This window comes from Artemia franciscana, chromosome 17 (genome assembly GCF_032884065.1).
Source record: "Artemia franciscana chromosome 17, ASM3288406v1, whole genome shotgun sequence".
NCBI lineage: Eukaryota > Metazoa > Arthropoda > Branchiopoda > Anostraca > Artemiidae > Artemia > Artemia franciscana.
The window spans coordinates 15,877,489-15,891,638 of NC_088879.1; the positions used below are offsets into that span (position 1 = coordinate 15,877,489).

Below are 14,150 nucleotides of genomic sequence, written 5' to 3' on the forward strand. Positions count from 1 at the left end.
CCGCTGACCACAAACCCACGAATAAAGAAAAGATTAAAAAGTGAATTGCATTTGTTATCAAATTACATTAGTTATTAAATTGATTTTGCATAATACAAGTATCTAAGTCCTGATATCACGTGTTTTTTGTGTTATGATGTATGACAACCTTGATCCCGACGTTGGATAAAGCATTCAGTAGATTTCAATCAAATACAATGTTTGAAAGTTTAAATCACTCTTATTTGTTAGGTGCAGTTAAAGTGAGAAACCTATGCTTTGAATTGTCACAAAATTAATATATTACTACTATTTTAGGATTCCTTGCTCAAGGCAAACTGAAAAATCGTGACTTGCTGTAAATACTTGCACTTGAATCTACAGACCTTTTAATTTATAATAAGATTTTAATATCTGTAAGATTGCAAAGCTTCCCGAGGTATTACTGAACCGGACTAATTATCAATCGAATAGTTTAGTAGCTCACAGACAGGGTTGTCACTACGGTCAGTTCCTAAAGTGCTACGATTGCCCAAATGTGTGTGCTAGACAGCGATTTTCGGTGCTTCAGACAAAAAAATTGACTGTAATAGTGCTAAAATAGCACTTTCCTGCTACAGGTGGCAACCCTGCCCACGGGTACAGTGCGAGATACTGCCTTGCATTCAGTGCAATAAATTGGTTCTGTTGAAGTTTCCCCTTTTACTTATTCAGAAAGACAGGGGCGCAGCAGACTTGGGCGCCAGTTCACGAAAATACAGGCGGGGAGCAAGGATTTTTAAAATGAAGAATCACAAATATACTTTCGAAGGAGGGGGTGTTTTCCCCCTGACTGTTTAATGAACATACCAGAAAAAGGTAGGACCTTTTCCGTCATACCTATACCACTGCTCAAGATCCCTTGTTGTAGCATTTCAGGGGTATTGAGTTGAAACAAAAGTGTGACGTATGGCAAAATGCAATGAAATATTTAATTTGGGCTATATATTTGAACAGGGAGGGGGTAAAGTAGAATGTAAGTGCTTTTAAGAAATATACAAGTATGCTATTATACTTGTATCATTCCTAAAAGCACCTCACTTTACCCCCCCCCCCCCTAACCTAAAAATATATAGCCCAAATTCTACATTTTTCGTGCATTTTGTCATAGTTCCCTCTTTCGTTTCAGCTTAGTACCCGTAAACGACAAAAAAAAAGAAAAAAAGATTAAATAATGGTAGGCTATAGGTAAAAAGGAAAAGGTCTAAAAAGTATTTCAAAATGTGGTGGTGGTCTTGACAGTGAATGTAGGACGACAGATATGGAGAAGAAGAAAAAAAGGCAGAGTATATACTCCTTTGTTAACATCGGAAACCTACCGACTAAATGAGAAATCCTCTCTTGGTAGAAGGGTTTCAGGTACCCTCCGTAAAACATCACGTGGTTGTTTTAGGAATTGACAGTTAAGTTAAGGTCACCAGCCAAATATGTAGGTAAATTTCAGGTGGTAATCTAGTAGAGTTTATTCATGACATTTTCACCCTGGACTGGGCTCTAAACCTTGACTTTCAAGCTTTGCTTCAGGTTTTGTTATATTTATTGTTGATGAATAAACCCTTTCTTTCTTAAAAAGAAAACGAGAAAAAAAAACTCAATCAAAACCACTGAAAGATGTCAGATCTAAAAAAAATGGCCTACCAATTTTTTTTATAGGTCAGAAGTAACTAGTGGCGATATTGCTCCATACCTGTCTTTCAAATGTCATGCAATGTGCGGTTAAGTTCAGAAAGTTGATTTGCTATTTCAATTCCTTGTTCACAACAAGGACGCAATATAGGGGAGGATCAGAGAGACCTAACCCTTTCAATGGGTTCAAAAATTATATAATCACTTCCAAAAACAGGCAAACTTTCAAAAAGAAGTGAAATAGGTTTTTTCAGTCTATATCCCCTCTTTTTCTTGCCACAAACAAATTTCCTGGTACCTGCAGAAATCTGGGGGAAAACACGGACGCGTCGGATGATTTGCCCTCAACCGCGCTTTGCACCCCCGGTCCAAGGCAGAGAATCGCGTGATCGGTATATGCACTATTTAGTATTCATACGAGAAAGTTTTTCCCTCTGCTTTAATATCCTGCTCACATTTTTTTCCTTTATACATATACCACTATTTAAAATATTTTTAGTCGTTTACGGGTATTAAGCTGAAACAAATGACTGTCGTATTGCAAAAAGCATGTGAAATATATAACTTGGGCTATATATTTGCTTATTAATGGGGCAGAGGGTAAAGTGATGTTCCGTTAGGAATGAAGCATTTTAAAATTTCTAGGATTTCTTACATCATTCAAACATAGCAACAATTATATGTTCCCCATGTATTTTGACATGCGACACTTATGTTTCCACTTAATGCCCACAAATTGAAGCAACTTAATCTACGTGTAAAAAGTTATACAGGTATAACGGAAGAGATCCTCCAAATCTAAGTGGGATATTAATATTTATACCATAATAGGATATCCCGAGAACCAGCATTAAAGATTGTACATATATTTTTGAATGTCTTTCTATAATGATGGACATAATCTCTACCACTGCAGTAATAACAACACATAAATTATGAAGTAATGGACATACATAAGGGGAATCCGTGTCCTATTTGTGTTCGTGTTGTTGATAGAAGTCTCGAATTGGAAGGGGCACAGTTCTATTAGAGCTGATAAAGATTAGTTTATTTGTTTTCTAAGTTAATCGCCTGTAGAGAAAATTTGTAAGCTGTCACGAAAATGGTATAATTTGTCTTGTTCCGTTTTGTAGGTTCACTATCACTCTCCTCAAGAAGCTATATCGAACCTTGAAGTCAAGGATGAGTCTAGGATTTTGTTATGGGGATATTTTCTGTGGGGGAAGGGGGCTACAAAAATATTCATAAAACACATAATTTTTTTTCTAAAAGTCAATTTGACCTAATCAATACTATAAAGAACTACCAGCAATGCAAACATTATTCATTGTTGTTCAAGGTGGGGTTCGGTAGGCCTCCAGTTTAGGGTTTTCAATTGTGGTGATTTGAATGATGTAAGCCTAATCTTAATTTCAGTTTGACTTATATTTGAGCGATTTCAGGCATTTTTCAAAATAATTTTGTAATACAAATTACTATCTGGCTAAGTCTGAAAAAACTTTATTATCTTCGATGTGGTGTTACGCCCGTTTCCTAAAATTTGGCTATTATTTGCCAAATAACTAATACTAAAACAAAAGCATGTAATTTGTGTTGCTATTGAGCTTTCTCTGCTTGTTTTCTTACTAATCTTATTGATTCAACTTCTGAGCGGCTCATATGTCCTTATTAAAACAAATTTAAACTATTGAAAACAAGTCATAATGGAAAAATTTAAAATTTGTATCACATCAAATTCCTGCAGTCAATAAATACATAACGCTATAAGGATTAAGTTTTGAAATTTGATAAGATTCATGACGCATTAGAGAGTTTTGGAATCCACATCCAGATTATCTCCAGCGTTGCTAACGCAGAACAATTGCACCGTTTTTGGTACAATTTAAAGGTTCTGGTGCAATACGGTGCATTTGGAAATTTTTAGGTTTTAGTTGCTCCTCTCCTACTCCGATATCTGTTCCCGTTTTAGTTTATTGAACACCTTCTTGCTATGTCAAGTTTTTAACCTGCTGTTCAGATGATACAAGTTATCCTGTGGTGGTACAATTTTTGTCGGAACAATGGTACAGTTTACTTCAAAGCGATGGCAACGCCGAACCTCTTATTGATTCGAATTCTTCAAATCCAGATACATGTTTACTCGCCCAAAGATCCTATTACTAGTTCATATTTTAGCGTTTAAAGCTGGGACTTGGCTAGTCAGTATCTCATTTATTTCTTTATAGAGGGGACGAACCATTGATTGCATTTTTCTTTGCCGGTTCAGTATCCATAAAAAGTATCCTCAAGGCCTAAGACTGTGAAGGAAGATCTGTCACATAATTCAGACTCCGAGGTTTTTCATTTTGCCCATTAATTATACTACACACTTTAAAGGCTTAGTGTTTACCCAACTGATTGTTATAACACATTTGATAAATGCATATTGAGATGGGCTTAGTGTGGGTTCTATTTATTTCTCTAATCTGGGTTCTTAATTTCTATGAATAGGCAGTCGGATCTAAAAAACAGTGTTTCATTATTTGGTAAACCATTTTCTATTTTTAGGTTAAATGTTCTATTATTATATAATAATCGTAAAAGAATTCCACCGTGCACTAAAATACTGTTTTTGACAGACGTGGTAAATGTAGCCTTTCATAATTATTTCCAGGTCGCTTATGTACTTTGCACTTTATTCGAAGCATTTCCCAGCAAATATTTCTCTTTCATAGAACAAGACACTGAAAAAAAAAGATGTTCCAATTCTGGATAAAAAAAGAAAAGAAAAGAAGAAAGAGGTAACTTGACGCAATAAGTTCCCCACATGAAAATTGGGCCGGCTCTCTTAGTTATGTTCAGGACATCGTTTGGGGGACCACCAGGAAGTCAATTCAAACAGTAAATGCTTGTAATAAAGGGGGAAATTCTTCTAAAGGTGATGGGGACGGAGAAATGAGTTTGAGTTTTTCTTTTTAGAATTTACTCCCCAAATGATCGTAGCTCTTGCCCCTCCCTGAAAACTTGGTACCTGAGAAGTTTCTGTTGGTTCTACTTAATCTATAATTGACTCTTCCGGGTAAATTTGGCATTTTATGTGGAAGCTTTTGAAGTAAAAACAAGTTGTATGAAGGATAAGGGGATAAAAGTAGATTGCCAAACGATTGTCTATCTGCGCCCCCATTTAATCTGACATGATGTCAAGAATGACTTAAGAACCATACTTATTTTCAAGCCTTGGTAATAACCTTAAATGGAGTTTAATAAGCGAGACCAGGGGTATGCCACGATAATAGCAGCATAGCAATCCATCATCTAACCCCTTCATGAAAGGCTGCCCGGCGTTTTTACCGTTTTCTTATTTTCCCACAATTAACTGAGTAGTAATAATATGTTAAAGGAAGTCATTGGTGATGTTGTGGTAATCTTGAAAGCATTTAAGAACATCTTTTCGTTGTTTTGGTACTGAAGCGTCTATCGAGGAATAAAAGACACAGCATGGCACTTTTTTTCTGGTTAAATAAGGAGTATAAAAGCGACAACTCTCTAAACATAGGGAAAAGCTGCACAAATATAGCCCAACTAGATATATATCTCTAACATTAAGAGCTCTTAACATTAATAAAACGATCCTTTTGGCAAAAAGACCATCGTTACCATTTTCTTCATAGACAATTTCTACAAGCTTACCGTTCCACCTGACACGTGCGCAGAAACTTTTCAGAGGGGCAAAAAAAAAAAACGATAATCTGAATGAGATCTACATAGATATTCGGAAAACTTTAGAATTTCATGGGCTGGGGGCCTGAGCCCTACCCCTTGCGTACATTCTTGCCTTCTAATCGGGAGAAGGCGTTCTTGCCAAGGGAATCTATTTCCAGGGGAGGTGCGCACCATGGGGTGGGAGTTATTTTTTGGTCTGAACAACCCTCGAATCACTAAAACGTTAAGTTTTGGCTATTTTTGCCATATGTTTTTATACTTTTTTATGTAAATCGCCCATTCTTTGCGTTTTCCGAACCTCTGTCTCATGCCCCTACCAGGAATAAAATCAATAACAAGTTCTTCTTGTATGAACATAATGTATGTTCATACATCATCCTTGTATGAACATAATATAAAGCTTAGCATGGAATATGCAGATTTTCCAACGTTAAATTTACCCTGAACTCTTTATCAATCTGCATCTGGAAAGTGCAAAATAAACAGATTTTCAAATAAGAGATTTGAACATTATAAGCCAATATAAGGTCATTCAGGTATATATATATATATATATATATATATATATATATATATATATATATATATATATATATATATATATATATATATATATATATATATATATATATATCTGATCCTGGACTAAGTTAGGCTGTTCTTTATAGATTTCTCCTTGTGCTATGTTGAGTTAGGTTAAAAATATGAGCGCATGCTTACGTGAAACGAAACGCTTTTTTTTTCAAAACTGAACTCTGTCAAATCCCCAACCCTGCCCCTGGCTGAACCTTCACGTCATTTTAAATTGTTCTATTGATCGTGAAATACGTTTTACCTATGAGACGATTGATCACAATTAGTCTTTTGTAAAGATCTGAAGACAAGGTAATTTGTCTTTTGTCAGGAAATTCACGAAAATGTAGTCGTGTATGAGAGTGAGGACAACCATATTTAGGTTTTATATTAACCGTTTGTGGGCATAATATTTTGGTGAATGTTGGCAATCAAAATAATTACAGAAAAGTAAGAGTGTTATGAGTTTAGATTATTCTAGACCCGTGGTTGACAACCCCATCGCAATATATGAATGTGTGAAAAATCTTCCAGAATCTATCAATTGTGGCTACCCAAGTCCAATAGGTAGGAATTATTTCAAATGTCTTATATAACTGGGCTGGGGAAAATTCGAGGGGTTCTACTTCAAGAAATTACGTACACCATATGGCCAAGTGTGGCAGAAACTGTGCTAACCGTAGTGAAACTCTACAGCATGTTTGGTCTTCTAAGATATACACCAGGGGCGGAAAGTGAGCCCCCACTCGAAAAAATCTTTGAAATACTAAAGAAAACATGAATGATATAAAATTTGCAAATTATGGAATCAATCTTAAAAGTCGTGAGGTTTTGGCGTGAGACAAGAGGCCATTCTAGGTACATGCCTGATAAGTTTCATTTTAATAACCGTTTATGAGCTGATTTATTTTTTAATAAAATGAATTCGAGGTTTATTTTGTGAAAAAAGAATGCTTTTGGCTGTCGGCTATAAGACTCGATTACTTGTGTTCCTTTTAGTTATAACCAGTGTTGCCTGTAAGAATTTTTCAATTGAGGTGGGCATGAAGGGATTCTCCTTTGCGGGGGGGGGGACAGTTTTTTTGGGTAATACTGAAGTTCGGACTGTTTTATATTTTGGTCTTCCAGGAGGGATTCCTCTGACTTTCCTCTCTCCCAATGGGTGTTCTTAGCTACTCCATTTGTTTACCCGTTCCATTCATGTCAGTAATTCTGCCTATACATTTTGGTTGCTTGTCTTTTTCATTCTCTCTCTTTTCCAGATTGCAAGGGAAGTTGAACTTCATAGAGATCTCATACATAGACATGTAGTCCGATTCTACCGTTGCTTTGAAGATGACGAAAATGTTTATATCATTCTTGAAAATTGTCCTAGAAAAGTAAGTCTCTATTTCAGCACCTTTTGATTTTGTCTCAACTTATTATTTTACATAATTATTGTAAGATATCTTACAAAATGTTATCGGAATGTTATTATAAATCTTAATTGCAACTCCGATGAGACCTTTATAAAAGACCCTTTTGTGCAATTCTGAGGCACCGAGTAAATCTTCTAAAAGCTATCATTTATTTGGAGTGGGAAGATTTGCTAGTACTCCATTTGAGTTGGACTGGAACACGTGATACTGCTTTTACTCGTGTAGAACTAGAAGACATGCTACTCTTTTTACTCAACTTGGATTAAAATACGTGTTACTGCTTCAATTCGTGGGGAACTAGAAAACGGAATACTGCTTTTACCCGAGCTGATCTGGAAATCATGCTACCACCTCTACTCAAGTAGAGTCTGTCATGAATAAGTTCCAAAGATCGTTTAGCTCATTTGGCTTTCAGGGTTGCCACCGGGCCGCTATGGCTGTGAGAATAACTTTATTTTTTAGGAATGTGGATTGAAGTATTTATTAAGGAAAATTGATTCTTGATCAAGCAGTGCAAATTAAAACATAAAGATAAACAAAACATAAAGGTCGAATTTTGACGCTGGCAAAATTTAAGTTTCGTTTTAGTGACTTTTGTGGATATGTTTAAAGGTGCGTTGAAATGTTTTTAGAAGAAAAAAAAATGTTTGGCAATCTTTGTAATGGATCCCTTTAAGGTTAGATACGAAAGTGTGCTTGAGGATAGTTGAAAACAGGTCAGAGGAATAGAAGACAGGATGAAGGCGAAGAATTATTTACTCCTATGGTAACTTCGAAGACCACACTGCCTTTCCATGACGAAAGTAAAACAGTTCAAAATAGGGATGAAACCTTTTTATTGACAGTGAATAGATAAAAAATTATTTAACTGGATATTTCGAACACATATACAGTGTTCATCATCAGCAGTAAAACTGTTTTACTGCTGATGATGAACACTGTATATGTGTTCGAAATATCCAGTTAAATAATTTGTTATCTATTCACTGTCAGTAAAAAGGTTTCATCCTATTTTGAACTGTTTTACTTACTCCTATGGTTTGCAACCACTTGATTTAAAGAAGAAAATTAACAAGTTTAAAGAAGAAAATGCACAAGCTTCAAGAAGAAAATAAACAAATAAGTTAACAGTAATTATTTTTTCGTTTAATTTTGGCCATATTTATTTGTAATTGCAAACTCGCAGAGTCTGACGAACATCCGAACTGATTTTTTCAACTTCTCCATGCTTAATCTTGTCCTAAAACAATTTGGCTTTTAAGCCAGCTTCGTTTTATTTCAAACAAAGAACAGAACCGGTTAGGCTATTGGGTGGAGTGAGAATTCCGGATATTCCTTTCTTCACGCTTTTTGTGAATGCTTTATTCAATGATTGACTACTATGCTTTTGCACTAATAAAGCTCTCAGCTAGAAGTGGGTGTTTTCCCAATGCTGGCTCTGAAGACTACTTATGATGTTTGAAGTGATCCGCAATGAGAGATAATCTTAATGCCGAATTCTTTGGTAATATTACACTCAAATAGGTTAAGAAATGCATTGTAAAGGTTCTTGCAAGTTGCAATGCAGGGCAAAAGCTCATTGCAACTTATTAATTTATTATATCTTTCCAAAGATTTGGAGGAGGTTAGAGTAATATAGAACAGGGATGTATCCAGAGGGAAAGGGCTTTAGGGCTTGGGCCACCCTGAAATCATAGATTTTCTGGAATTTCTAGGGGTACTTACGTATTATCCTGACCACATTCAAGAAGTGAAGTTAGGTTAATCATAACGAAATATACCAAAATCTGATGAAACTATAATACTTTAGTAACAAAAATATGGAAAATACAAAAGAGAATTATGGAAAACAAGTCGCCCAGAGCGTAATATATTAAGTAGCTAAACAAACCAACTAGATATTTATAAAAATAACCAAATATTAGATATTTAATTAAAATATACCTCCTGCGCAGTAATTTATCTCACTAAGGCTAAGCTAATTATCTCCGACAGACAGAGTAACCGATTTCACCCAGATCAAGAACTTCAGTGCGGTCGGGATGACACCTAGGTACCTTTCTAGGCATTTCATATTCATAAAATCAAATAAAACCAGTTCTTTTATAATTGAAGGTTCACCCCCCTCCAACTGAAAAATTTTTGGTATGTACCTGGTCCGGGCATTAAAATAGGCTTCTTACTATAGGATAGAACATCGCTGACTAAATGTGTTAATTGTGCCACTAGTTCCATCTAATTGCAATCCATTTTAAAGTCAATTTAAAGCCCAGTTTTCTGTCATGACCGAAAATGTCATGCTATGACAGTTTTAAGAAATAAACTTCAGATAAGAACTATTAAAACAAGTAGAATATAGAGTACATAAGCACAAAACTTTTCAGTTTTATTTTTAGCTTAGCCAGAATGGTGGGCCTGGATCGTCATAGGCCTCTCACTTGGCACCATAACTGGTGTTATCTTTCATAACGAAACTTTCAATAGGGAAGTTAAGTGAATCCCAATTTAATAGTGGAAGTCGATAGGCTTTTTTTTTGCTTTTTATCAACTTCCTATGTTTTATTATAAGGTATACGTCAATTTTTAGAATTTTTTTTTAAATTGCAAGTTTGTGAGTATGTGATGTGCTGAGCCCAAATGCATTTGTCTCTGTGTTCGATTTCTTTGCTCAGACTCAAGGTTATTACATTCTTGGTGTTTGGAATTCTATCTTGTTTAAAAACTTGGCTTTTAAAACATTAAAATTATAGGATTTCTAAGCTGAATGGATTTTCAGCTTGTAATTATTATCTGCATTTTCTTTCCATTGAAAAAGGGGCTATAGACCTAAGAATCTGTTTTCTGAAAGATTGTTCATAAATTTAGAATTTCAAATTCTTTACTATGATTAGAATATTGGAAACAACGGTGCTGACAGTGAACCACGGTGTATGGTTCTGAAGCATGGGTGCACCGGAAGACGGTGGAGGATTTGCTAAATGTTTTCCAGATAAATTGTCTACGCATTGTTTTGGGTACCCGTGAGACTGATCGTATTTAAAACTGTAAACTGTAGGACAAACATGGTTCAATTCCGTTTACCAGGGCCATAATGAGAGAAAGATTGAGATGGCTAGTATACGTTCTGCAGACGAAGAATGACAGATTGCCGAAGATTGTCCTTTCGACAAACCATCTAGGGCCAAACGAAAAGTAGGTCGTCCCCAAATAGGATGGGAGGATGTCAAAAGGATGGATTTAAAGGAAATTGCAACTTCTTGGGAGGGTGTAAAGAGGGAGGATTTGAATAGATTAGGATGGAGGAGAAGCATATGTAGCTTTGTTGCCCTGAGGCGGCTTGATATTGCAGTAAGTTGTTAATAGTAGTAGTAGTATTTTAGTTTGTTTTAAAGACTTGCAAAATTAGACATCTATCTAGATATGGCTGTTGTTAGTTTTGGTTGAATTTAAGTCAGACCTTACAATTTCTATAAATATATATGTAGATGCAATCAAGCTCAGAAAAATGCATAGTTTTTATGCTAAATACCAGAAAACTTGAGGGAGGGCAGTTTCAGGATTTGTTCGCAATACGTTAGTGGCTACACTTTTCACGCTGCTTGTGGGGTCTAAAGAACATCAGACTACTGACCTATTTAATAAGTAAATAATATTTCAACCTAAATAATCTAAACTAAAACAATTTAGGGAATTTTGACCTAAGTAAATAAGAACGCAATCTCGAGTTACATCAAACGGAAACACGTTTCGCTACCAATAGCCCATTGTTTTACGAATGTTTGTATTTTAAAAAATAAACGAGGAAATGTATTTTATCTGCGTTATTTATGAATGCTGACTAAGTTTTTTTTCTCATAACGAACTTCAAGAATGCAGCCTTACTATTTTGAACCCCCAAATTAAGTCTACTACCTGACGAATATCCGCTAGCAATGACAATATGGAAGTGATAAACAACTTTTTTTTTCTTTATTTTGAAAACCAATTTGTTTGTATGTAGGTCCGTTCACAGGAATGATCTTCGGTTTTTGACGTTTATTATTTTTCTTTGGGGGGGGGGGGGCTTCAAGTAGCCTACCGCAAAATAGAAAAATGAGAAATGGGCGAATTTACACGGAAATAGGAGAACATATAGGGAAAATCGTCTACTAAAATAAGATTTCCTGGGGAGAGGGCTCAAAGCCTCCCGATTCTTGTGTGCATCGTGCTACTGAAAAAAAATTGAGACATTTTCGTAGATTTGACTTGATTTAAGAGTCTAAAACATTTCTTTGCATTTTAACGCTTAAGGCTTTTTGAAGAAATGCTAGTGCATATAGACCATTATTTTACTGTATAAAAACAAATTGAAGCTGAATTTTCTGAAATAAGCATTTTTTGTTGAATTTATTATTATTATTATTATTATTCGAACGGTAAAAAAGCCATTAACAGTTTCTGACAGGCACGTACGCAGGAATTATTTTTCGGGGGGGGGGGGGCAGAACCTTCGAAATAGCAGATATAAAGTAGCACTTTTTTTTATTTAGTAATGCAAAAGGCCCGTATATCGGAAAATACAGATTAACTTTAATCTGTAGTATTGTAGCGGATGGGGGGATGAAGACTGAAGCCTCAAAAGTACGTTTTAGGCTCAGGTTATGTTCATAGCGACTTGGAACCAGTGATTAATCTATTAAATCCCACTGAAAGGGAAATTTTAGGGTTAACAGTGCAATATGGATGGTGTGGGGGGGGGGGTAGTTCTTCAATCGCAAAAACGTAGATTTTAATGAAAAATGATAGTTTCCAAAATTGATCCATTAAAAGCTGTACTTTATCCTGAAAAGGGGAGATAAACGCCCTAATATCAAGGATAATCCTATTTTGCTGTGGAAAGCAAACTCTCTTTACAAAAAAAAATAAATAATATTACAATTGTTAATTACGTCAAGGAGGGTAAAAAGTGGGTTAATAATTGGGCAGTGATTTGACCGGATAATAGCATGCTGTAAAATCCCCCAAAAAAGGCTTCACACACGTATCTAGATTCTTAATAAATGTCCTACTTTTGCCCGAAATCCCAAGTAACCATGGATAAATTAAGTATTTCACAAAATTTCTGGGAGCGGGGGCTCGAAGCCCCCCCCCCCTGCGTACGTGCCAGGTTTCTGATATCTCGTTTCAGGGAGAAAGTTTATATTCATGGACAAAAAAAAATTAATATACTATTTTAAAAATTGTATTGATAACGGGTTCTTGATCTCGGAGATCCCTTTTAAGTCCAGAAAAAATTGCTTTCACTAGCGAATTCATTTGGATTAGTTCTGCAATTTCCTCCCCACTAGCATCTATTGCAGAATTTGAATATGACTATTGAAATCGAGCTTATGACCTGACAAAATAGCTTATGAGAAAGGTTGGTTTCTGAAGTTGTGTAGTTAAAATTTGTCCTTAGCTGGAAATTCTTTTTAATGTAGTTAATACAAGAGTAGGGGCGTAATTTGCAATGGAGCAGGGGGGGGGGGCAACTGCCCATCTCAAACCTCAGTGTACCTATCCGGAAGAAGAGAGTAATAACCCTGCGTTCTTTATTTCTTCTTCAATATTATTTCAAAGTACTTGTTTGTCCGTCCTCATATGTCTGAGAGTGGTTTCAAGGGTTGACATCAAAGACGCCATTCATGAAACAGTCCCCCTTGTGAAAACAGGTGTTCAAACTAAAAGGGATTTGTGAATATACTGTAGCAGGTGGTTTAAATTACTATACCACCCCCGTTAGACTGCTACAGGGATTGTTTCCCTATTTGTTGGAATCACAAAGAGGGCGAATTTTGATCCTTACTGGATTTACAAAAGTTTCTTATGTTTTGTACACATAGAAGGAGGAGGGGAGGTTAACACTAAGGATTATTTAGATGATGAAACACACATTCTATTGATTTGGTCTATTTCAAGAAAAATATTAAAGAAAAATAATATTTGAATAACTGGCTTTGGATGTATTGGCCTTTTCCGAGGGTTTTTTTTCTATTGACTTTTTAAATTAGTTTAGTTTATCATTTTCCGCTCCATGAACAAGCCCTGCCTCTTTAATGCACTATACAAGTTGCCGTGAATGTCTGCAAATTGGTGAATGTCTGAAACACTTAAGAATGATATAAAAAATAATCGAAATGAAGACCATCTAATTCTTTTCTTGGGGTTTACTGGTTTGTCCAGCCTTAATATATTTTTTAGAATTCCAGTTTTTGATTTCATTGTTCGTTAAACACTGACTCACGTTTTTCTTCGGAAGAGGGGGGGGGGTGAGAAGGCAGAAAACTCGCAGTCTCAGTAAATTTACGCTTTGTTTTTCTTTGGCGAAGGGGCACGACTGTATGTACGTAATTTATAACGCACTCTTCAAGATCTGCTCCCTATATGATGAATTCATGTACCCCTCCCCACTAAATGACGCCACTGCTTCCTTTATTCTTTTGAAGATGTTCTGTTAGAATTAGGTGTTATTTGGTTGTCATAGTTTAAATAATTAATACACAACGGGTCCAACTCTGGGGGGCTTAGCATTAGCTTGCCCAATTGGGATTCTGAATTACAATCTGACAAAGTCTCCTTTATTTCTCAAAATTATGGACAAAAAATTATGAAAACTGGAACTAAAATTGGAACCAGGTATGAATCTTCTGTCTTTTCTACACTGTTCTCTGGACCTGGACATATTTGCCTCTGAATGGCGCAATAACAAATGAAAGAAACATAAAAGCAAAGTGGTTAAAAATCTTTTCTAAAACTATCGAAGATTCAAAAAGCAAAAAAATCTTTCCTAAATCT

At 35.6% G+C, this 14,150-nt stretch overlaps 1 protein-coding gene and 1 long non-coding RNA gene across 2 annotated transcripts in view; both read left to right on the forward strand.

Annotated features, from left to right (window-relative positions):
- The window catches only part of LOC136037915 (uncharacterized), a 343,911-nt gene that overhangs the window by 255,818 nt on the left and 73,943 nt on the right, over nt 1-14,150 (forward strand). The gene's annotated exons all lie outside the window — the stretch shown is intronic.
- Nucleotides 7,182-14,150, forward strand: part of LOC136037913 (serine/threonine-protein kinase PLK1-like) — a gene marked incomplete at its 5' end in the record, with an annotated part of 80,912 nt that continues 73,943 nt past the window's right edge. Inside the window, 1 exon segment of the mRNA XM_065720769.1 lies at nt 7,182-7,298. Within this exon segment, the coding sequence (XP_065576841.1) occupies nt 7,182-7,298 (117 nt within the window).